At 41.7% G+C, this 26,231-nt stretch overlaps 2 protein-coding genes across 2 annotated transcripts in view; both read left to right on the top strand.

Moving 5' to 3' along the window:
- LOC109485127 overlaps window positions 1–9,983 on the top strand; it is a 20,485-nt gene extending 10,502 nt beyond the window's left edge. Inside the window, exons 16-18 of the mRNA XM_019788561.1 lie at window positions 5,730–5,918; window positions 8,075–8,185; window positions 9,730–9,983. Of these exons, the coding sequence (XP_019644120.1) occupies window positions 5,730–5,918; window positions 8,075–8,185; window positions 9,730–9,953 (524 nt within the window). The 3' untranslated portion in view covers window positions 9,954–9,983. The remainder of the gene's footprint in view (window positions 1–5,729; window positions 5,919–8,074; window positions 8,186–9,729) is intronic.
- A 4,272-nt stretch (window positions 9,984–14,255) lies between these two features.
- Window positions 14,256–25,640, top strand: LOC109485126 (tripartite motif-containing protein 3-like). The gene is made up of 4 exons (XM_019788560.1): window positions 14,256–14,895; window positions 17,446–17,598; window positions 18,533–18,913; window positions 24,751–25,640. The coding sequence occupies exons 1-4, from the start codon at window positions 14,256–14,258 to the stop codon at window positions 25,623–25,625; spliced, it is 2,049 nt and encodes a 682-aa protein (XP_019644119.1). The 3' UTR covers window positions 25,626–25,640.
- The last annotated feature ends 591 nt before the right edge of the window (window positions 25,641–26,231 follow it).

The following is a 26,231-nucleotide window of genomic DNA, read 5'->3' as shown; positions in this document are numbered from 1 at the left end:
ACGGATGAATTCAAGTTCTTTTCAATGTTTTAAAGGAGATGTCGTGACTGTCTGAATATAAACCAATATGTTACCGTCGTTTGGTTGTTTGTTTTTCTAGTTAGTTTCCTTCTCTTTATAGAAAAAGTATGTGTTTGGACATAAACCCAACGGATGAATTATAAAGTTCTTTTCAATGCAACTATGTGAGGATAAAGGAAAGACGCCGAGACAAGGCTTTCCGCACACTGGGCACGGGAGACTTTTAAGACGGACTGGCTATATATATGACTATATGATACTGGATACGTAAACCCTTTCAGTCTTAACTGAGTTATCTTTTGCTTCTTGAACTGGCGTCCCTTGTTGTAGAAATCCTGTGTCTTTATACTTAGTATTCTCATACCTCCATGGTATTCTGTATTACCGCATAACAGTGGTACATCACTTCAGCAAAGAATAATACATTTGTTCAAAGAAACAAACATATTTGTAACCGGAGCAATAACAGGGACTACAATAACAGAGAACTGTCTAAGTTATTACAAGGGAACTGTTCGGAGTTTCATCAGGTCTTGCACTATCATGTTCTTACAAGTTAGTTAGAGAGTGCAATCGTACCACTGCTCCCATATACATCGATTGTTCAGCATCTTCATGGTTTTTAAAATGTGTACATTCTCCTCGATTCGATTTGAACCGTCATTGGCGAGGTTTTCTAAATACATATAAAATAGGTCATTACAATATATACACTAAGATACCGTAAAACACAGGCAATGTATCATCGTAGTACAGACGTATGTAAGTCACCCCAGTAATCTCTAACTGGTGTAAGGTTTACTGTGGCTAGCAATGTATTATATAGCCTGCACGTAATGGCTCTGCTACTGATCTGGTTCCTTCCCATGTTTCCTTCTTTCTGTCGACGATGCTACTACTTAATACACATATGATATCAACATGCTTCTTCTACCATCATCAACAATATCGAAACACAATTTTACACAAAGGAGACTGGAGTCAGTTGTCATGATCAGCTCTGTGACCGGGAGGCTTGAGTCAGCTGTGACCACGGCTTCTGGCATATGTGATTGTCCCGGCTATAGCACTGCAACTGCCGGCTAGAGCTTGCGCACTAGCTAAGGCACATGGTATTGCAACTGTATGGAGAGAAGAGAGGCTGTCATTGGTCCGATAAGGTGTGAGGCTTGTTGCTAGTGTCAGGACAAAACAATAGACAGGACTTCACACATTGAAGGTATCTATACATGAAATACACTCCTACCATTATTGTATATGATACCTGACAAATCTCCCGTTTAAATGGCTACCCTCTATCCACAGCAAGTAAATCAACAGTAATATGCCTCTCACCGCGCCTCATAAAGATCTCGGCCAAAACATATCGTGGTGCGAACGTCACCGTGAGCAAATGGTAGCGGTTTGAAATGTATTTCTTCAAAACAAGGTGTACATTTCCTAAACAAGTCATCGAAACGTAGAAAACAGTTGAAGACAAGGCTGATATAGAATGTGCGTCAAAAGTACGTACACTTGACATGACAGCTGTGAACTGCATCAGTCCTTCCGCGCTTCATAAATTAACTTAGCCAAAACTGGCCGACGTTACCAAACATCTACACCCTGTAAAATTATGGATAAAAGTACGTATGAACTCACCTTTTTATGTCTGTATCCCTGGTTGAGAGAAGGCAAAGGGGCTACGTATCTCCACGCCCGCCGGCCTGGGCAACTGTAGGGAAACAGCGGTGATTAGCCTCGTGTCAACTGTCATTATAGAAAAGAAAAATATAGATAAGAAAAGATAAGAAAAAATATACTCAACTAAGCGAACATACGTCACAGGTCCTCCATTACAAAACTAAGAATCAGTTGTCACAAATTACGAATTGAATCAGGAAGACATTACCGCACTCCTCTAGAACAAAGAACCTATCAATTCTGTAGTTTAGGCCAAATAGAAGATGAAATACATTTCACCATAGATTGCCCATTGTATAGTAGAGATAGACTCATATTTTTTAGCCATGTATTAAGTATATTTCCCCACTTCAGATATTTGACTAGTAAAGAGAAATTTGTATTCCTTTTAACTTTCGATAAACCTACTCTAAGTAATCTCACAGCCGCATATATCCATACAATCACTACTACGCGAGATGAAGCCGAAAAGAATAGAAATTAGACATTTATTTACGCTCTTATATGTTCATTTGTATGTAATGTATATGTTTATGTTCATGTTCTGTACCCATGCGACCTGTACTTAGTTCTGTAGAACACAAATGTACAATAAAGGTCTTCATTATCATCGCGGGAATGTCTGCTAACAACTCGCCCCCTGGCCGTACTGGTTCGACTTTCCACAAACGAATCGAGACGGGATATGAAGTTCCAAAACCAAAGGCAAAGTCAACTTTTGGGGCCATAGTGAAGGACAGACTAACAAAAAGGCCAGGCAGGAGGATTAGGAAAAAAAAAAAGCCGAACAGGAAAGGGCAAATTTAGCGGAGAGAAAAAAATACTAGGGCACAAAAGAACGGGGCTAGACGGGGGCAATAAAAACACAAGAAAGCATGGGAAAGCGCATCAAAAAGGGAAAACCAGCTTTCAGAAACAATACAGCCACAGAAGGGCAGGAAATGACCAGTGAGGGGCGACCGTTACACCACAGGGGTAACTGGGACAAGATGGCACAGGAATGCAAAATGCGACACAAACAAAGGACCACCCGTAAAGTGACGCTTAGATAGGGATTCTCAGAAACTGAAACTCGGCTTTTCTAACCGGAGAAAAACGTTCTATCCGAAAAAGTTGGGGTACGGGAAAAGCAATAACGCCAAAAGCGCCACAAAATCAGCCGGACAAAGTGAACTATAAACTTAGCAAAGTTTGGAAAACAGGCCGAGAAAGCTAGCCGAAAATGCGGAACACGTGGGGACGCTTAGCAGATGGTCAAAGCTACGAACTATACGAAGTGTGTGGCAACTTTTAACGAAAATTCTAGCAATTACAGCAGCGTTCACAGGACAACAACTTGACGTACAATCCGGTATGGGAACCAGTGTAGAATTTAGGAGGAATCAGTGTAGTATTTCGGGGATCTCGGTTTAGTTCTTGGTCTAACTTTACTTACGTTACGGTTACGCGTCTATCTGATTTGCTAGTTAACCAAGTAAAACACAGAGCCGGGTCGATTTCGATTGTACGGGTTGCTGTATTGTGATCTGCTGTATATGGTCTAGTCTTAGAGTTACAGTGGTCTAGTTTCGGATCTAAGTTACAGGAGTGGAACCCACAAGGGATATGAACTACAGAGAGCTAATACAGAGTGTGTGTTACTAACCTGGGGTCCTGTGGTCGACTGAATCCTGACGCTGACTGCTCTCACCAGTCATTGGCTAAATGAGCATGTAAATGAGCGTCCTGCTTGTGGAAAGGACGCGTGAAGAGAGCAAATGGTTTTAACGAGCTCTGATTGGTCAATTCCAGAAAAGTTTGAGCGTGGCCCGTGCGATACAAACAAGGAGACCCCGTGTGGTACAAACCGGGAATTCCCCGTGCACGTAGTGCACTGGTCAACGTAAACCTAGCGGGCGAGGATCGGCTTTCGTCTCCGGCCAAGTCCGGCATAAATTTCCCTTTCTTAATGCAAATCTGTCGTTTTTGTTTTCTTTGTGTCTTTCTAAAGGGTTGTGATAACCTACTCTACTCGGGTGGTATTTTCGTGCGCGCTCGCTAGTACGTAACGTATATACACGGCTGCAATCTGGCACTGCGTTATTTCTACCGTAGCGGGTCTAAACAAGACGCAAGATTCCTATTTTGGGGTATAAAATGTTGTCACAGTGGTAATACACTATTTGAAACGGACCTATACGAAGTACCTTTCTTTGGCGACGCTAGGGAAAACAGCATCTCTCGATAAACAGAGATAAATACTTAGATCCTGAGGGGGTGCCTTAATTCTGACCTACCCCTAATTCCGTACTAGTTTGAAAAATCCTGGTTGCGGCGTTATGCATGGGAGCACGTGCCTAAAAATAACCACAAGAATGGACAAAGTTTTTGTGATGATGTCCGTAATCTCACAAAGTTTGTTTTAGTTCGTACACTCCGACAACAGACGAGTGAAAAATCTGTTTAAATTCGACGCTTGTTCGTTACCGTTACCTCAGAAGGGAGTTAGTCACGAAAAGGAACTTAGCCACGGAGGGAGTTTGGGCATTGGCCCGTCAATAATTAACTCGTTCCCCGGACAGTCTGCCTCGCCCAGCATGATCTCCTTCCCAGGATCGTCTGTGTGACGAACCCAGGCGCCAGAAGCCACCATGCGGCTGTATAATGTATTGCACAAAAGACTCACACACGCATATTCAATAGGGTTCTTTAATAGGACGCTGTGTAGGAGCATGTGGCGGTCTAAAGCCCCGCGGACACTTTTGTAATACTGGATGTTTCCCAGATCGGACAAGTGTAGGCCGTCAGGCGCAAAGTAGTTTGCAATTTGGGTTGCGTCTCCACAGACGTCTGTGGTCCCATACTGTGACCTTGGGGTAGTTCTGCACAAGTCCCTTCAGCGCCACCGTGAATTTCTGAAGGCGCTGAGGAAAGTCAGACATGTTAGGTGGAATATGGAGACACCAGATATCTGGGGAACCTTGGACGAGCGCCCGGTCTGCTTTCTGGTGGAGACCCACTGGGTGTACACGTAGCGTGTCTATTATATATGGCAATACCTATTATAAAGCTCATCTTAAGCTCAAAATAATCAAACATAAATCCATACGAATGTGAGTTACAGCTCAGGGTACACATTTCATCAGTCGTTGATGCATGCATCATATTAGCATCCTCAAAAACAAACAATACAACTTCCTACATACAATACGGTGTTAAAAGCACACACATTTTGACATACTAGTAGTACTAAAACAACAATCCGTTATAAGAAAAATTCCTTTTAAACAAGGTAGGCAGCTGATTTATAGAATTTCCCCATAAATTATGCAAATCACATAATTATATCAAGCATCACGTAAGCTACCTACATACCAACAATAACGACTATCTATAAACCGGTTCTTGAGTTATCCTCTTTTGAATACTTTCAAACATATAGCCCTGCAGTTCCAGAGCAAGCCGCTAGGGGGTCTAAACTCACGTCACTTCTTCCCCAGCACAAGAGCTACCTACCATCTAAATTTCGTCACCCTAACATGTTTAGATCATGAGATATGAAAACCGGAAGTTTAGCTGCAGTACCATAACAAGCCGCTAGGGGGCCCCAAATCTAATCATTTTGAGGTCTCATCAAGACCTACCCACCTACCAAATATCAAGACAATCCATCAAGGCCTTGTCAAGTTATCTTGTTTACAGACACACAGACACACACACACATACACGAACGCCTCTGAAAACATAACCTTCTTGGCGAAGGTAATAATTTTATTATTAAAATACGTCGCCGGTGTGTTTTTTAAACACCACCCTTGTTGTGGTTGCTAAGGCCTGACCACAAAACTGGTAGCTAGTTGCATGTGGTGTTCGTTTGTTTGTCATGTGCATAATGTAGCATTTTTCGGGATTAAACTGCATGAGCCATTTGCTTTGCCATTCTTCCAGGGTGTTCAGGTCTTTTTGGAGAAGTTGTGAGTCGGTCTGTGTAGAAAGCTCTACATACAATAGACAGTCAATCTTTGACTGCTAATCTTGACTTTCAGATGCTGAATCCTGGCACATCGACATGCCAATGTTAAAGAGTACTGATGAGTTGAAGACGCTCAACACTGTGGCTGTTGAGCCAGAAGAGGAGAAGAAGATGTCGAACATGCTTGCTGTTGAGCCAGCAGAGACGAAGATGACTAAGATGGATGCTGTGGACGCTCCAAACATGTCTTCTGGTCTGGACGGTATGTCTGCAAATCAGGGCTCGAAATTTATTTTTTGGAATAGGTGCAATGGTGCACCCAACCTAAAAAAATTAGGTGCACAATATATGTGTGTGTGTGTGTGTGTGTGTGTGTGTATAGTAATTATAGATCTTACTGCTCCTTTTCTAAGCTTGATTCTGAAATGGGAGCTAACTTCAACATTTCAAACAAGTACAAAGTACAAGTACAAAGATTTTATTATTTTTCTGAAACTTAGATGCCAAGAAAATCCTGTTATAATACTATTATACAATATGTACAAAAATACCTACAAAATTTTGGGTGCACTGGTGCACCCACAGAAAAAAATTGGGTGCACAGCTCCAAATTTGGGTGCACTAAGGTGCACATGCACCCAGTATTTGGAGCCCTGCTGCAAATTAATGGCACCCAATGGAATTTCAGGGCAGCAAAACTGAATTCACAAAGTCAATTGTCTCGTAATTACCTTCGCCAAGAAGGTTATGTTTTCAGTAGCGTTTGTCTGTGTGTGTGTGTTTGTGTGTGTGTGTGGTTTAACAAGGTAACTCAAGAAGCAGTGGATGGATTGGAATGAAACTTGGTAGGTGGGTAGGTCTTTATGAGACCTAGAAATGATTAGATTTTGGGCCCCCTGGCGGCTTTCCTAGGTACTGCAGCAGAACTTCCGGTTTTGATATCTCGTGATCTGGACATGCTAGGGTCACGAATTTTGGATGACAGATAGCTCTTGGGATAGAAAAGAAGTGACATGAGTTTGGGACCCCTAGCGTCTTGTTCTGGAACTACAGGAGCATTTGTTGAAAAAAATTCGAAGGACGATAACTCAAGAACCGGTTGACGTATTGTCGTGATTTTTGGTATGTAGGTAGTTGAAGTGATGCTTGGCATAATCAGATAACAATTATGCAAATCAGGACTTAATTTACATAATTAATGAGGAAATTCTATAAATCTGCTTTGTTCAATAATAGAACTATGAAACACTTGTGACATCTACTTGAGAACGAGAAAAACATCTGAGGATATAGATTATGTAAATGAGGACCTAATTTGCATAATCAATTAATCAAATTCTTATAATTCCATAGTTGTAACTGCTGCACCCCGAATTTCATACTTTCCACATTTGGAAGTTAAGTGAAGGTGAACATCAATAAACATAATTTATTCAAATCATGACCTCATTTGCATAATTTATGAGGAAGTGCTATAATAGCCTTTTTGTTATGATAAGGCCGTCATTGGATGGAGAATATGATCAACTGATATAATCCATGCAAATGAGGCTCTTATTTACAATGATTAAAATTGTATAATTCGTCACCCGCAAGGGTTAACATCATTTGGCGAAGGTATGAGATCGTGGAACTCTTGTTTTTTAATGTGTTAAGTTGAATCAACATGGCCCATACAATACTGATATCTGTGAGGCAAAAAATGTGATGTCGTTGAAAGTTGCTTATTTTGTTTCGTAGGCTGGCTCTAGGTATTTATTGGTGGTACCAAAAAAATAAGGGGACTACTTGCGTAGCTTGTTTTCGGGCTATTTCAAACAATTCAAGTATGACATTATTACAAAATGAGGCACGAGGTAAAAGTAAATGTGAATATCATACAGATTTACTCATAAGGAATTTTGTCTGAAATTGCATTGGGTGCCTTTAAATCGATAAAACAAATATTAAAAGAGAAATCATAAATAAAGCACAATAGCAGTTGTTGTTAATACTTATGCTATTTTACATTTCTCGAATCAAGTACAACAGATTTCAAGAGTCTCGATGTTGGAGACAGATTTGAATATATCTTTACATGTAAAGGTCTCCACAACGCAAAAATAGGTAGATATATAAAGGAATGCTTTGCTATTAGAAAAAAAAATACCAAAACTTGTGATAAGCCCACTCGATCGTAACAGATTATCAAATAGTTGTGCTATCCCTTATTGTTTAAGTAATTAAGATATGTTAGGTTTTATTCGACATTAGGTCTTATTCAACATATTTATTTCATTGTTTGTTACGTTTTTGATGTAGTTTGCCATATATTGTACCATGTGCAATTGTCGTGCAATAAAGCTCTATGTATACCCTGTCCAAGAACTATATGCATTCCGTTGCAAGCTGACGAAAATTTAATATTTTCATCTCTAGCTGTGCAGCCACCACCAGAGACCCAATCAGCTCATCCCTTTGAGTCTCAGTCCGGAAGCACCATTGAAGTAGACAATGGCAATCCCATCATCATTGAGATTGTCGGAGACGGTGAGAAAGCTTCTTCATATCTGTGTTTATTGTTTGTGCAGTGATCCAATTTTAAAAATGTAAATGTGGCTACCATAGTGAAACAACTGAACACTACTTTCTACATTGTAAAATTTATTCCAGTCAAAGAAGTACCCATTATCATCTCTCTCCAGCATAGTAGAGCTACAGCATCTCAATGGCAGTTCTCTATGTTCTTACTACTTCGAGGGTTCACATCACTTTCACACCTACAAAACTGTAATGTGTTTGATTCTCGTAATTGATAGATCACCAGCTTGTCTTGTTTGTTTTATCCACCTTGTAATTATGGCTTCACCACACCACGAAGTGGTGTGGTGAAACCATATTGCTTTTTCTGATGTTTCTCCTCCTTCTTCTTCTTCTTCTTCTCCTCCTGCCATATCTTTAAATGGATTCAGCTTCTTCATTTTGGGGCCTAAGGATCTGAAATTTGGTATGGAGGTACAGTGGGCAAATACCCTTAGGCGTTTTTTTAAATTTTTGTGATACAGGCTTTTAGAATGGTTTTATTTGAGTTTTTTGGCTGTATTATAGCAAATGTATTAATGTGTCAGTGGGCAGTGTTAACCACATTTGGCATGAGTCATCACAATGGAATGCAGGGCATCAACCAATAGGCATGCAGCTTTCCTCTCTTCTTCTTGCTGATTGGCTGTTGGGATTTAACTTGATTAACACCTGCACAGACCATTTCCACCTGCACAGAGCATTTCTTGCTGATTGGTCTGTTGGGATTTAACTTGATTAACACCTGCACAGACCATTTCCATACTGACAGTATGTCTGTATTCATGTGTTTTGGTAGGTATTCAAGCTTTCCTGCTCCAGCATTGGAATGCGGGCATGAACGTTTTTTTTTTGAAAATCAACAGTTTGCATTATGCAATTAAAAATCCTAACCAATAATGTAGGGAATAGCTAGCCAACTGTTGTAGTCTTAGTTGTATGTTACTTCATATTATAGTTATATCAATGTAAAGCATTGTTTTCCCTTGTGTTTCTCATTCTTTCCCTGCCATGTCGTAAAATGTGGTGAAGCCATCGCTGTATTTGCTCCAAAGCAAATATTGGCCTTTCTAGTTATGCATGTATCTTGTCAATGTGTTTTATACTCGTTGTATGTTTTGAGTAGAAGGTGTTATATAAGCAACATTTGCTTTTTGCCCAATACTTAATAAATATGTGAATAAAAAAAGATACTTTAAAAATACTGTTTTAAATCACGTCAATAGACTAAGCATTAGATACGAACAACTAGAGTTCCACGATCTCATACCTCCGCCAAAAGTTGTTAATCATTGACTTGTAGATGTCTCTCATGATTATGCAAATGAGATCCTGATTTGCTAGTTATATCAGATGATCATATTCTGCACCCAATTACAGTCTTATCTTTACAAAGCAGGCAACCATAGCATTTCCTCATAAATTATGCAAATGAGGTCTAAAATTAGATAAATTATGTTAATGATGTTCACCTTCACTACAACTTCCAAATGCCACGTTCTGTGTTACTCTAGCCAAGAGCGTGCGTTGGCTGCATGAAGGGACTCCACTACCCAACAACGAGTTGTACCAGCAGTCCACCGAGGGCGAAGACCTGCACTCCCTTTTCATCGCCGAGGTATCCGGACAGAACCAAGGCTGTTACACCTGTGAGGGGACCACGGAATACGGCGTGGTCAACTGTGACATCTTCCTCAAGGTCCGAGAACCGCAGACCGAGACTGTGTCACAAGTGTAGAACTACTGGCTACAATTCAATAGACCGAACGCTTCTATAGCTTTATTAATTTAAGTAGTCTCTTCTTGTAATTGAATTGATAATCCATCAGGTGGGGGGAGGAGTTTTGCAAACATTTCTATTTACATATATGTTGTTTTATTGTTAGATAGCGCTGGCAAAGAAGGTTGGTCAACTTAAGTGCAGTGTCTTGTACCCTTGTTATCTTGAATAAAAAAAAGGATAGGTCAATGTTTCTACTTTGTTCAGAAATGTTGTTAGTGTTCTATGTCTACATGTCTTGCAGATTTAAAAACGAGTTGAAAATTAAGAAAGGGTTGACTTTTTTATTATCAAATAGTCAGACGTAACTTTGACATCCTGACCTTTATTTAGCTTACTTTGTATATGAGCATTTTGCTTTATATTCAGATATATGAATAACACATATACATGTATACGTACGTATGTAGTACAGTGTGCACTCTTTACCAGACCGAACATTTAATGAAATACAACTGTTACTATCACGGTAAAGCACAAAACATTATCTATCCGAGAATGTTCAATATAATGTCATCAGAAGGACCAGTCTTGTATGGCAATTTAAGTTGCGGGGTAAAAAAAGAATAGCCACATAGGAATTGTGACAATCATATCTCTAACTAGAATTCCGAGATCTCATACCTCCATGAAATATGATCTTGATATGTAAATGTAAATTTCTTCTTTAATTGTTCAAATGACCTCTGCATTAACATGATATATGCATCGTGATGTATGTTAACTTTTGATTAACTTACAGATGTCCCAAGTATGACATTCTCATCATTCACCATTACGAAATCATAGAATTTTCACATTAATTATGCAAATTAGGTCATCATTTGCATAATTAGTATCTGTTGAAGTTCCGCCTGCCCTAGGTTACATAGTATAATGTAAAACACTGTAATTATAGAATTTCCTCATTAATTATGCACATAAAGTCCTCATTTGCATAATTTACATTTAATTATGTACATGGAGGTTATATTTTCAGTTGCGTTTATCTGTCCGTCTGTCTGTTGGTCAACATGATAACTCAAGAATGCCTGGATGGATTGGTTTCATACTTCGTGTGTTGGTAGGGTGTGACGAAAACTGGAAATGATGAGATTTTGGTCCCCCTAGTGGCTTCCCTTGGTACTGCAGCGCAACTTTCGGTTTTGATATCTCGCGATCTGGACATGCTAGGGTCATGAAATTTTGATGGAAGGTAGCTCTCGTGCTTGGGAAGAAGTCATATGAGTTTGGGCCTCCTAGCGGCTTGTTCTGGAACTGCAGGGCACTTTCTGGCGAAATATTTAAAAGCCAATAAGTCCAGACAGGAACAACATATTTTCATTTTTTTTGGTGTATAGGTAGCTGAGAGAGAGATGTACATAATTAAATGCAAATTATGCAAATGAGGACTTTATTTGCATAATTAATGAGGAAATTCTATAATTACAGTGTTTTACATTATACTATGTAACCTATGGCAGGCGGAACTTCAACAGATACTAATTATGCAAATGATGACCTAATTTGCATAATTAATGTGAAAATTCTATGATTTCGTAATGGTGAATGATGAGAATGTCATACTTGGGACATCTGTAAGTTAATCAAAAGTTAACATACATCACGATGCATATATCATGTTAATGCAGAGGTCATTTGCACATTTAAAGAAGAAATTTACATTTACATATCAAGATCATATTTCATGGAGGTATGAGATCTCGGAATTCTAGTTTTGTACATGTTACAATATCATCTTAGACTTTATTTCACTAATATGAGTGATATAACATTTATTGAGTGTGTATTCAGATATATTAAATGGGTTAGGTTTTCAGGTATTTCAGTGAATCTCTGTTATCTTATTTTTCAATAAATACATAAAATATTTGTCATTACTATAATAACTAATGCGAGCTCTTGGCATCTATTTTAACAAGGTAATCGGTAACAACAAATATCTAAAGGGAAAGATATAGAACATTGAGTAAGTATCGATATTGCGTGTTGTAGTTTATTCTTGTCATTTGATGGCTCATAGATTTTATCATTGGAGCTTCAGGACTTGTATACAAACGGAGTGCTATTCATTAAAGTACACACCAAATTATTATGTTGTCGCTGTGTTATAATTTTTCTACAAATTATAACAGGCATTCAGAGTTAGACCAACTACTATAACAAAAGATAATGCATGTTGCTAGTTCTACGGCGTGTCTGCCTGCTCCCTGATCCGTAGGATTCCGTACGGAGGCGGTACTCACCACTTAAGCGACGGTCACAACCCGCCGTACGTGCTCCTGCGTGCTGTCTACGTGCAAAAACGTGGGCAAACGTAGGGCATCCGTGCGTGGTGAGTACCGCCTTCGTACGGAATCCTACGGATTTGGTAGCACGCAGACACGCCGTAGAACTTTAAGTGCATGTAAAACTTTTTCTGCGTGCGGTCTACGGATTCACCACCCGTGCGTGCGAGTACGAGCGACGTGCGTGCCCCGTACGTGCCGTGCGGAAGAAGCACGTGTGAGTACGGCCTCCTTACGGTAAAGTTGCAATCGCACAGAGATCGTACGTTGTAAGTACGTACAACTCACTTACCACTTGCGCAACGTACAATGCACGCAACCGCTCACGGACAGACGTAACGTGCAGACCACACTCTTACAACTTGCGCAACCGTGCGATTGACGTGCGAGTGACGTGCGTAGACGCCACTCCTTCCCTACGTTTTCAGAAAAAACGTAGCAGACGTAGCCTCCCAAAAAACGTACGGACAAAAAGCACGTACGGCGGGTTGTGACCATCACTTAACGGATCCCCTACGTTTGCCCACGTTTTTGCACGTAGACAGCACACAGATGCACGTACGGAGGGTTGTACGACGCTTTAGTCAGGCTAAAGCAACGCGAATGATTAAATAACCGCTAATCTCCACCCCCGCACAGTAGTGTATTGAAAAATTACGTACAATCCAGATCTCTTTCATGTTATCTTGAATATTCCGTACTGACGCAAGTTATCCGGTATATGCAGGAAAACAAGTCTGCGTTATGCCAGAATTCACAACTCACATACCGTGCGGGAAAAACGATCTTCACAACGAAACATATGACACAACATCGAGATTTCTACAATAATATTGACAATATGATAATACACTACGATAAAGAATATCTATAACTTTTAGCAAATTAGATAATTCTAACTAATTACGAGGTGAGCGACCCTATTGGGTAATACGTGGGAAATGCCAAACCCCGTTTCCAGACAATCAAAGTTGCAGTTTTTTTCCGACATCACACATCAAAGGAAACTGTGGTATTTCTCATCAGCACTAGGCTGGAAGCGGAGTCAGTCCAAGATGGCGGATTTGAAGTGACTCTACGTATTTGTATAGAAAGTTTAGCATCACAAAACGTCATATTAACTCAGACTACGTACTGTCATCGCCAGTCAATCTACCGTGAACCAAGCACATTGTGAAATTTGTTTGACTGCAAAACACTATGTCCGTAACTCGATGTATAGAAAGACAACATAACGATGAATACTCATCTATTATAATTTCTTTTGAATATTCAGCTTCTTCCTCAGTTTTAACCTAACTTATAGACTAGGAAAAAATAACTTTCTTCTCTGTGTCGATTTGAAATGTCTGTGCTTGGCCAATCAAACTTATCTACAAAGTGTACTGGATGATGTGATGATTGGTTGTTTGAATCGGTTTATTTGATTTGATTTGATTTATTAAAATTGCAACAGTGCAATACACGCGGAACAGAGGCAGCTGTTGCTGGTGTTGTGTCCCACACATAGAAACGAATACTGGACAGACAATACTCATTTTCGCTTGAGTCTAGTGGGGAAAGTCGTGTAAAGTGCCTGTCCCAAAGGCACAAGATTGGTGGCATGTCAGGACTCGAACCCGGGACCTCTTGATTCCGAGTCGCGCACGCTGCCGTTGTGCCACACGACCCCACAAGATTTGATACCCCGACATAAACTTTAGTATTGAGAATGAAATTTCTAGGAGTATCTGACAAATACGACATTATTGTTTAATGTTGCTTCAGTAACAAAATTTTGTTGGTCTTAAGTCCAGTAGTAAAATGTCCTGATAAGGTGAGGAAATCGCTAATAATACAGGGTTAGACATAAACCACAGCCTCCAATTTCTAGACAATTAGAGTTACTAATATTCATGAATGTGTACTTTAGGAGAATCGAGGAAAGCTGCGCTCTGAGCCGCGCCCGAGCTTGTAAAGCTCACGGTCCGACATGGCGTGCGCTCCGACAAAGGAGCTACATCAGAGAGCCACAGTGATGGCTGTTAATGACTCTCACGAGTCCTCAGAATTGACTGAAGAAGCAACTTTTATTGAAGATTCCCACAGCCGTGCTTCTGGCCGGTTCTCCGCCGTGCACTATCGGAAGGTACCGTCTCGCCTCCACGGACAAGCTCTGGGGAAACCGGCTCGTCTCTGCGGGCAGACTCCGGGAGATCTGTCTGGTCCACCCAGGAAGACCTCTGAGCTATCGTTCCGTCGCTCTGGACAGGACACTGACCACGAGTTACCGTCCCGTCGCTCCGAACAGGCCACTGGGCTACCGTCCCGTCGTTCCGGACAGGAAAATGACCACGACCTATCGTCCCGTCGCTCCGGACAGAAAAATGGACACAACCTATCGTCCCGTCACTCCGGACAGGCCAATTACCACGGACCACCGCCCGGCCACTCCGGAAAGAATCCAGCGGGACCATCCCGACATGAAGCCGAAGGACAGACCCCGGCAGGGCGGTTTGTTCTCCCCAAAGAGAGGGACGTGAAAAGGGCGGGCGTGTACCGGCACAGGCTGCGGAGGGAAGACCTCAACAAGATACCGCTCAACCCCATGTACGGCGCAGATCTACCGTCAGGTCAGGAACTCTTTTTTTTTTGGAAAAGTGCTTTTATATTATTGCTTTTACTGTACCATTCCAACATGTATTACAAGACATGGCGACGGCACGCTCAATTTTTTCAACTTATTTTCATGCCGCCACCAACGCAGAAAAACGCATGAACGGCCAGCAGACTTACTAATGTTTACCTGAGTGAAGTGAGGAAATTCGTATTAAGTGTCTTTCCCAAGACCTGGCACGACAGAATTCAAACTCGCGACCTCTTGGTTTCGAGCCGAACGCTCTATTTTACGCCACACGACACCACTTTAAGAATACACTACGAAATGGAAAGCAAAAACTAGGCATGTTGACATGTTTTCCTCACTGTGTCGGCCAAAATTCAACTACAACAGAAACTCTGCCACGCATAGAATCGCATGAAAATAGACATAAAGGGCCATAGAACCCACAATATTACACCGAATTTGTGCTGTAACACTTTAAAAATACACTGCGAGAAAAATGTAGGCATGTTCACAGGTTTTCCCCTATTATGTCGGACAAAATTTAACTACAACTGAGGAAACTGCCAAGTATAAGATCAAATGAAAGGGAGTTTAGAACGCATCGTATACGTAAGTAACACAATTTGTGATTTGGGGCCTCGAAGTTATGGTCCAGTGAAAATTGAAAGATTTAGCATTTGTCTTTTTGCAAATTTCAAAATGTTGCGTCCCCAATTTTTTGTCTGTGCACCAAAATGTTTAGGTCTGGTGCAACTGTTCCCACAATGCATTTCGAGCCCTAGTTTCTACCCTGTTCTTTGAATATGGCCAGAAACTAGCTGACAACAGTAAGAAACAGTATAAATTCAGTCAATTCACAAGATTAATGACTATATATGACAGCATGGGTAAGGCCACACCGACTCCATCCGCGCACGCATTGATTTTCGTCTGTCGCCCTCAAAAAAAATCCCGTCCACCGAGGCTTTGACCTGGCTCTAGGCCTGGATAATCCATGTTAGTTAGCGACAATATAATACGGAGCCGGGCACCCAGACTACCGAAACTCCACGACTCAAGAACTCAGTACATATGTACAGTACCGATTCATAGATTCCACAAGCCGGCTTGTCGTATACGTCGCTATGTACTGTCGCGAATTCACAATACCAGCTTTGTATTCCTGTGGTTTAGTAGCATTTTTATTTTTGGCCGGATTTTTTTTTATTCGCCCGCTCGCACTAGTTTGGGGGTCTTCAGATGATGTCATCCACAAAATCAAGACGGTGTGGCCTAAACATGCATGTACCAAAAGGGCGCCAAAAAGATATAATGTCTTATAGGACCTAGTTTACATTGTTGTTGTAGAAATACCCAAACGGCTTTAAAATATGCCCCGTTCACATATTTGAATCTCATTACCTCCGCATAGGAGTCTACATTGTATTTCTTTTTACGGCTCTCGGTGGCAAATGTGCAGATGTTGAACATTGGCTCACCAAATCCGTAGTGTGTTTTGGCACACATTTAGACAGATTAGCCTACGAAGTTCGGTGGGCGTCACTCCACCGTCAGGGAAAGGAAAAAATGCCTTTCACAAAGAATCGAACCCGGGACCTCTTGGTTCTGACTTCAACGCTCTAAACTGTTGCGCCACCGACGCCACTGTAGGAGTCTATGCTACATTTTTACTTTGGTGGTTTGTAACATGGTTACTGAGAAATATCTTTTATCCTTTTTAAATAATTTTCTTTGTTGGCTCATTTTTTCTGGTACTAGTATGTGGTCTGTCATCCTCGGCAAACCATCTTTCACGTATACGCATATTTCCGTCAAAAATGCCAGTGTATAATTGATATACGTATACTGTCCAAGTTAGGTTTTGTAATATTTTTTTGCGTGTGTTTAGGCTTTTATCGTTTTTTTAAAATGGCTTTCTATTATGCACTGGAATCTAAACTTCTGTTTGGACAGTATAATTGATGTGCATATCAATCCTCGAGTGTGGTTTCTTCTGGCGCATTTGTTAATGTACAGAATAATTTTGTATGAGAGTTACTTTTGGAAATAAACATTTGCATGTGTGTGTGTGTGTGTGTGTGTGTGTGTGTGTGTGTGTGTGTGTGTGTCTGTCTGTCTGTGTGTATGTGTCTGTGTGTGTTTGTGTATGTGTGCCTCTCAGTCTCTCTCTCTGTGCGTGTGTGTGTGTGTATGTATGTATGTGTCTGTGTGTCTCTCTCTCTGTGTGTGTGTGTGTGTGTGTGTGTGTGTGCCTCTTTCTCTCTCTCTCTCTCTGTACATGTATGTATGTGTCTGTCTGTGTGTGTGTGTGTCTGTGTCTATATGTGTGTGTGTCTGTGTGTGTATGTGTGTGTGTCTGTGTGTGGGTGTGGGTGTGTGTGTATATGTGTGTTTGTGTGTGTGTGTGTGTGTGTGTGTGTGTGTGTGTGTGTGTGTGTGTGTGTATGTGCGTGTCTGTTCACTACAACAGGCGATAGAGTGTTTGGTAAGCAATGCAACATCCATGACTGAACTAGTCTCCAGACAATTTGGCTAATGCTTCCTTATCTTTTAAAAGGGCCTGACGGAAGTGTCGATGACCAACAAGAAACAACTCCGAAAGAACCAGGCGGGCCATTCCAAGTCGGGACGACGTCCTCCGGCCGACCGGGAGGTCAAGGTCAAGGCGCCGCTCAAGGTCACCGTCCGGCAGCTGGGCTAGCGGCGTCTGGTATGTTTGTTTGTTTGTTTGTTTGTTTCTTTATTGGTAATGACAACAGGTCAAGACACAGGTTATCAAGACAGTGTTAACTGGTGTTAGATAACCCACATATACAAACGTGGAGACGAAATAAGAAATAAGAAATTTGTTTGTTTGTTTGTTTGTTTATTCGGATCCCCATTAGTGTTTTGACATTATTCTTTCTGGTGTCCAACTCAACATAATCAAATTAAATATAGATAACAATAACTTGTACAAATGGTATATAGAAATTACAAATTGATAAACCTTAATGTATATTTTGTACTTGTGTCTATCAAGGTTGTGTTTATGATGTCAGATATAAGAGTTTTTTTTAATATGAATGGGTTTTACTCGTCAACGCACTTTTGCTATATGTTAATTGATCTTTACGTAATGTACTAGTAATACTTTTAACTGATAGAATGTTGTTTATTACCTCCATGAAAAATGGAGGTATTGTTTTTGTGTCTGTGTGTGTGTCTGTGTGTGTGTGTATGTCTGTCTGTCTGCCTGTGTGTATGTCTGGATGTGTGTTTGTGTTTCCGCAACTTTGTAGTCAGCATAACTTCAGAACGCCTTTATGGATTGTGATGATATTTGGTACGTTGGTAGGTCTTAGGAAGACAAAGGTCAAGGTCAAATATTGGCCTCCTGGTGGCTGACCTTGGTTCTGCAGTAGATTGTTTTTTAAATGACAAAAATGTTAAATCGACACACTTCAGTCGAGTTCAAGACTGCCAAGTTGATTGAATGATTGATGTTTGATTTGATTTGATTTGATAAAGGAAAATTCAAAATTACAAGGCTGAATAAAAGTCTTAACGGGAAACTCTGCGGCTCCACATGTCTTACTGAGGGACGACTGCGTGTGTGAGATGTCGGTTAGTTTGAGGAATGAATCCGCTCTACTATTTACTAGGTCCCGCCACACACACGTACGAGGACGGCGACACGTTCCACCAGGGTCTCGGGAAGCCTCTGAGCCGAGATGCCGGCCGCGCCCCGCCCGTCCCCTCTACCCCGAGGCCGGGAGGACGAACCACCGCCGACGGCCGGTCCCAACCTGACCCGGCCGCTGCCCACACGTACGAGAACGGCGACCAGTTTCGGCAGGGGTTCGGACCGCCTCTGAACCGGGACGTCCTCGGCGCACCGCCTGTTCCCTCTACCCCGAGGCCCGGGGGCGGCCAACAAGTGCCGCCGGTCGGGCTCAATCCGTTACAGAACCCGCAAGACATCCTCCGCCAGCTCCGGCCAAACCCGATGTACAGCTCAAACCACGCCCCGCTGCCGCCGCAAGGTCCGTCTTATAGCAGCTTCTGTTAGCTTTCTTCACAGAATTGTGAGAGGGCGGCGTTAATTTTCTTCGGGGAACGACGCGAGTTATGCCGCGGAGGGACGGTTTCACCGCTGTCTACCACCAGCAAAGTCCCTCGGCGGCAAAACCGCCCCTCCGCGGCATAACTCGCGTCCCTCTCCGAAAAATTTTAACTCCGCCGCCTCACGAGTCTGCGAAGGAGGCTAGATTCCGTGCGGCAAGGGGAGTCCATATTGGGCGCATGTATCCATTGGCATACATACAGTACTGTAACACGTAGGGGGTAGGGGTGGCAGCGGTTTTCTGGCGGCCAATATAGACTTCCCTTGTCCCACAGATCTAGAATACGCTTGTGACATTTATTGAAAATCTAAATAGATAAATTTATTATTCACAATCATTGTTAGTATCCTACACAGAGAAGAACACCTTTTTAAAGCAAGCAAAGCTGCTGAGCTGAATACATTTGATAACTGTTATCAAAAATCATTAATATTAGAATGCTTAATAGCACTCTTATTTCATCTCGTAAAACTTCATTTGTGTTGCTAACAGTTGCTAAGTAGACCCAACAAAAAATTGTAAAACATTGCACTTTATTCCAACACACAGTTTACAGAGAGATCAAATTTTCAGAGATCAGTTGCTGACGTCACGTATCAGTAAAGTCTCGTGTGATTTATGTCACGTGTTTGTAAACCGTAACTCTCGCGCGATCACGTTGTGAAGTGATTGGTCATTAATTATCCTGATGAAGGCGACAGTGGTCGTCGAAAATTTTATCTCTCTGTAAACTGTGTGTTGGAATAAAGTTCAATGTTTCACAATGATTACTACCAACACAGATGAACTTTCATGACAACAAAAAATTGTATGTTTCTTCTGTCCACCTCACAGCGTCATCAGAAGAGAACATCTGGGAACGCTTACGTCATCGCCTGTCACCACGCCTGCTGAAGTGCGTCATCGCATCGACCGTTGCCATGGTAACACTGCTGATCGTGGTACCTGTACTTCTGACGCAACTCAACTTCCAAGCTGGGAACAACGGCACTGTAAGTTGACATCAGCCTGCTTTGCAGGCTGAATAAATAGTCAACAAGACTGGCAATGAAAACATACATTGCCAAGGCGACGGTGGTTGCTGTTAGGGTTATTGTTTGCACGGCACTGCCATGAGTTCATGATTTTGAGGAAGACTTGGTACCTGTTAAGTCTAGACAGATACAGTGCACTCCTCCCCTGAGTGTATAGTGAACGAGCCCCGGGGTCACAGAAAGTAGGGCCTTTCGGAGCAGACAGGTCTTCCCAAGGGTCTCCAGGAATGTGGGCATAGTTGTGGGTCGGAGACATGCCTATGGACATTCCATGCCTGTGGACAAAATGCCTGTACCATTTCTAGATTTCTTGCAAACTGCACACAATACTGTACCATTAGGCTCCTCCCTGAGACGTCGCCAAAATCAGCCTAAAAAGGGGAGTTAGCCGGCCATAGGAGGACTAGCATGCCTACCTTCTATGGCCGGCTAACTCCTCTGGCCAATTATATTCCCCTTTTTAGGTCAAGTTTGACGATTTATTCAACCTGCAAAGTAGTCTGGTGGAGACTAGTAATATTACTTATATCTGTACAGATGGTTCAAAATATTAATGTCCGGAAAACAAACAACTGGCAAAAACACATTATCAGAGTAAACATAATATGCACATTGTTACAGGTTTTATGTCATTTCAACTGTAGCTGGTGTGCATGTTACGCCGAAAGGCGGTTATACCGGCTATACAGATACAGATACAGAGCACATTAACATTGTTCACAAAACAATATAAATGCCTGGAAAACAAACAACTGGCAAAAACCACATTATCAGAGGAAACATATATATTGATATGAAGATTTTAGTATTTTTCTGTCATCTCAAATATGAATGACACATTTAATTAACATTGTTTAAAAAACAATATGAATGTCTGGAAAACTGGCAAAAAGACATAATCAGAGTAAACTGAATATGAAGATTGTTGTCTTTTTCTGTCTTTCTCAAATATGAATATGACACATTTAATTAAGGCCACACCAATTTAATTTGTTAGTTCTCGGATTCGTCTCTTCATTTTTTTCTAACTTGCCAAAAAAAGGATTTTGGTTCTAAATCAACTATAAAAAATGCTCACATTTTGCCCCCAACATGTGAGGAAAGTCCTTTTCTTCCTAACAGTTTTTCCATATCTATCTAGCTTTTTGTGTTGACTTCATGGATCCTATCGTAGCATTTGGGGCTATAATAGAATTGTTTTTATTTTTATCTTTTTTCGCCCTGTCGCTTCATATTTTTTCAAAAAAAAATCCGAGAACCAGCAAATTAAATTGGTGTGGCCTAAGATTGTTTGCCCTTTTTCTACAGGCGGCTACAACTACAGCAGGGCCCCTGAACATCACCCGTACGGCTGTCTGGAAAGGTCCTGACAAGGTGGGGACATCTGCTGACGTCATCAAGAAGCCTGACAAGGTAACGACTGATGACGTCATCAAGGGCACTGCCAAGGTGACGCCTGATGACGTCATCAAGAAGACTGACAAGGTCACGCCTGCTGACGTCATAAGGGTCAGTACTTGTCAGTCTTCTTGATGACGTCATCAGATGACACTTTGGTAGTCCTCAGTAGAGCGGAAATTCTGCCAAGCGGTATCCAGTCAGAAAGACAAATAAAATTAAACTGTTCTGCTTTTGCGAACCAACTCCCTTGTCATGTTAAGCCACAGCAAGTAAATTATATTGATGACATTCTCCGCAGACTCCAAATCTAATGCGAGCGGACGAAAAAAAAAACAAGGCGGGCCGAAAAAAACAAGGCTCCTACAATTTACAATTTTGACTCAATCATTGTACAAATGGTTTTGATTCAGTGGGAACATCACATATACACAGCCAGCATCACATATCACTGCATCAAAGTAAGAAACAAAACATTAAATCAGAGCCCTTTCTTGTCTGATCCCCTCTTCATAGTTATCTGCCATCCACCTTCTGGAATGGCAACAGACATTTTTGCCCATTATCGGCATGTTGACCACTTTCAGAAGGCAACAAAATTTCTTTCTTTTTTTTTCAAAATCAGGCGAAAATTATGCGCGCGCTGATGTCATCCATAAAAATTACTTGCTGTGGCCTTATCTGTCTATTTGGCCAATTTATACTCTTTTAATCCACCTCTAAAGCCCAGTAGAGGCTACCATGTAGCCATGTAAACAATATGAAGTACGTTTAAACTGTAATTTCCAACACAACAAGAATTGGAGTCACCCAAATTGTGTTGGAAATTACAGTTTAAACTTACTTCATAATGACTTCTACCAACACAGATGAACTTTCAAGACATGTAAACAATAGATTATAACAAGAGTTCCACGATCTCATACCTTCGCCAAATGATGTTAGCTTTTATGATTAAGAAATTATATATTAATCCCCCTAATTATGCAAATAGGATCCTCAATTGCATGGATTATATCTGTTGATCATATTCTCCACCAAAAGACAGTCTTATCTTAACAAAGAATGCCATGATGAGATTTTCTCATAAATTATGCAGATGAGGTCCTTATTTGAATAAGTTATGTTTAATTATGTTCACCTTAACTTAACTTTCAAACACCCCAACTATAAAATTCCAGGCAGTTACCACTATGCAATTATAATATTTTCTCATTAATTATGCAAATTAAGTCTTCATTTGCATAATCGATATCTGCCTGTGTTTCTCTCATTCTTAATAACATATGTCACAAGCTTGAACTTCCTATTATGGAATGCAGCTGATAAATAGAATTTCCTCATTAATTATGGAAATTACATCCATATTTGCATAATTGTAATATCATTATGTCAAGCATCACTCAAGCTACCTACATACCAAAAATCACGATGATCCATCCATCTTTAAACATTTGTCCATTAAACCCCCCTGCAGTTCTAGAGCAAGCAACTAGGGGACTCAAACTCTTGTCACTTCATCCCCAGCACAAGAGCTATCTACCATCTAAATTTCGTCACCCTAGCATGTCTGGATCATGAGATATCAAAACCGGAAGTTCTGCTGCAGTACCATGACAAGCCGCCAGGTGGCCCAAAATCTAATCATTTTGAGGTCTCATCAAGACCTACCCACCTACCAAGTATCAAGACAATCCATCAAGACCTTCTCAAGTTATCGTGTTGACAGACAGACACACACACACACACACACACACACACACACACACACATACACGAACGCCCCTGAAAACATAACCTTCTTGGCGAAGGTAATTACTTACTTCTTAGCCATATCACCGATATCCAAACTTAGCATGCAGATAAACAGCATCAATGATAATATGTATATTTGTCACAGGGGAGATTGGAATCCAGGGGGATCCGGAATCCTCCTAGGGGAGATTGGAATCCCTATCTCCCCTAGGGGAGACTGGAATTCAAGTTTTTTTTTCTACAAAACTGGGATCTGAATATCTGGATTCCAATCTCCCCTAGGAGGATTCCAGATCCCCCTGGATTCCAATCTCCCCTGTGACATATGTAACAAATATGTATGTATAGCAGTATAACGTTAGATCTTAAAACCATGGAACTCTTTGTGTCCTTGGGACCATGTGTCTCAATTTTTCCTGATAGACCACTTTATACTAAGGGAAGTCAGACACGGAAATTGAGGTGATAGAGAAATTGCTCGATCCACCAATTCACGAGTTTCCCATCCCCAGAATGCATTGCGAAAACAGGGGTCTAAACATTATTTGCATAGGACTGGAAGGCATCGGAATGATCCTGTTGATGTTAAACAGCTTGTTTTTCACTGTGGTTTGAACATGTTCCATGTTGAGAAGAACTAAAAAACGTTATTCTCTATTCATTGTCAGATTCGATCCATAGTAATTCAATTAATGTTGAGCATAAAATACCCCAACACCTCAAAACACAGTGAAAAACAAGCTGTTTAACGTCAACAGGATCATTCCGATGCCTTCCAGCCCTATGCAAATGACGTTTAGACCACTTGTTTTCGCGTTGCATTCTGGGGATGGGTAACTCGTGAATGCCGGTTAGTATGTTTACAATTTGACCCATTCTGACCGTTCAGGTGACTCCGGTCCCCGGGCGTGTTCCCCCGCACGGCGTCACGGTGGGGAGGGGGGCGGCAGGACCTGCACCCACCAACAAGCCGGACTTCACCACCAAGGAAGGTTTGTCATCACACTTTGTCCTAAAATAAAATTGATACATTTTTATTATGTTTACATACCGAAGGAAAACTTCTTGTTTTTGCTCAGTTTTGCTTCTTCTCCAAACAACTAAGGTCAATAATGACCTGAAGCAGACGTCTGTCACCATGGTAACTAGTGCTGGGTTACATCATGTTGCAATTTTATAGCAGGAGGGATTTAGACTCCTGTCTGACCATATATATTATGAATGTGTTTGGAATTAACAGGGCAGACCATATGCTAATGTAAACATTATGCATTTGCTTTGGAAATGTTGCCTTTCTAATTCTATTTTTTGCTCGGTACGTTTTTGTGTACTCCTATGACACTACACTAATAATGATTTAGTACATCTAACTATCACTTTGCTGATATCGGACAGTTCATGTCACAAGTAAAAGGCAACTGGTTGTTTCTATTAGTACTATTATTGCTGCAGTAAGTACGACATTGGACATTAATGATTTAATCAACAACTGTTGATTTGACAATCCAACGGAATTAATAATGCGATTAGTTCTATTTATTTTCATTTGTTTGTTTATTTATTTTGCAGCAACGTCTGACCAGGGCAGCAAGACCTACGTCATCCCCTTCAGCGATGAGTCGGGGCCCGGCAAACTGCGCACCGTGCGTGCAGTCGCGGTTTCCCCCGACAACAAGATCTGGGTGGCCGCAGCGAACCAAGCGCGCCTCCAAGTGTACAGCATGGCAGGCGGCTTTCTGCACGAGTTCCCACAGGACGCGCCAGGGCTGGGGTACCCAGGAAAGGATCCATCTCAGGTGTCCATCGACAGAGATGGCCACCTGTGGGTCTTCATGAATGGGTACCCTCGCACCACCGACACCGTGGTGCAGTTCGACAGGGAAGGCAATCTGAAAACCAAGTTTGATCTCCCTGAGGCTGCATCACGGGGGCCGCCCCGTGGCATGGCCGTGGGCTTGCATGTGTATGTTACCTGGTCTGACGGGTACCGTGGCGGCCTGCAAGCCTTCCGGCCTGACGGTAACCTACTGTGGGAAGTCGGGCAGCAGCCGCAGGTGCCCCGCGCGCGGATGAAGACGCCGAAGCACGTCGCCACTGACGGGAATGGGAAGATCTACGTCTCCGACTGGGGCACTCACACCATCTACATCTTTGACGAAGACGGAAAGTACAAGGGGAAGTTCGGAAGTCCGGGAAGGAGCGGCGGCCGCCTGAATCGTCCCGAAGGCATCTGTGTCGACCCTTCATCCGGTCACGTCCTGGTGGCGGACTCAGAAAACAGGCGCGTAGTGGTCTACACTAGCCAGGGGAGGTATGTCCGCTATATCACTATCACTAACAGCCCGCATCCCTACGTTGGCAAACCAGATGCCATCGCAGTGGGCCCTAGTGGGCAGTTGGTTGTGGATAAGGGTAATGCCATCATTGTGTTCACCCGCTACTGAGTATGCAGTAGGAAGGTGGCCCTTGCGTGATTGGAAGGGTTAACTGTAATCTCCAAGTAGTTTATATGATGGCGAGGCGGTATCCATTGGTTAGACACTTGGATACTGCCTCCATGGATACTGCCTCCATGGATGTCTTCATGGATACTGTCTCCGTGGATGCTGCCTCCATGGATGCTGCCTCCATGGATACTGTCTCTATAGATACTGCCTCCATGGATACTGTCTCCATGGGAACTGTTTCCATGGATACTACCATGAATAATGTCTCCATGGATGCTGCCTCCATGGATACTGTATCCATGGGAACTGTTTCCATGTGTTTTGTAAACATATGTCAAATTGTACCAAAGTGAAACATACCAACAACATCAACTAAGATGTGTTTTGTAAACATATGCACATGCAAATTGTACCAAAGTGAAACATACCAACAAAATCAACTAAGGTGTGTTTTGTAAACATATGTCAAATTGTACCAAAGTGAAACATACCAACAACATCAACTAAGATGTGTTTTGTAACATATGCACGTGTAAATTGTACCAAAGTGAAACATACCAACAACATGAACTAAGATGTGTTTTGTAAACATATGCACATGCA

The sequence above is a fragment of the Branchiostoma belcheri genome, unplaced genomic scaffold, assembly GCF_001625305.1.
Source record: "Branchiostoma belcheri isolate BF01 breed outbred unplaced genomic scaffold, Haploidv18h27 scaffold73, whole genome shotgun sequence".
Lineage (NCBI taxonomy): Eukaryota > Metazoa > Chordata > Leptocardii > Amphioxiformes > Branchiostomatidae > Branchiostoma > Branchiostoma belcheri.
This window is presented reverse-complemented; position numbering and strand designations above follow the sequence as displayed.

What these genes read in the sequence shown, in the direction of transcription:
- LOC109485126 (XM_019788560.1), top strand. Translation starts at nt 14,256, where the DNA reads ATGGCGTGCGCTCCGACAAAGGAGCTACATCAGAGAGCCACAGTGATG. An exon ending in CGGCGCAGATCTACCGTCAG is followed by an intron (nt 14,896 to 17,445) that starts GTCAGGAACTCT and finishes ATCTTTTAAAAG; the next exon opens with GGCCTGACGGAAGTGTCGAT. An exon ending in CGCCCCGCTGCCGCCGCAAG is followed by an intron (nt 18,914 to 24,750) that starts GTCCGTCTTATA and finishes TTTATTTTGCAG; the next exon opens with CAACGTCTGACCAGGGCAGC.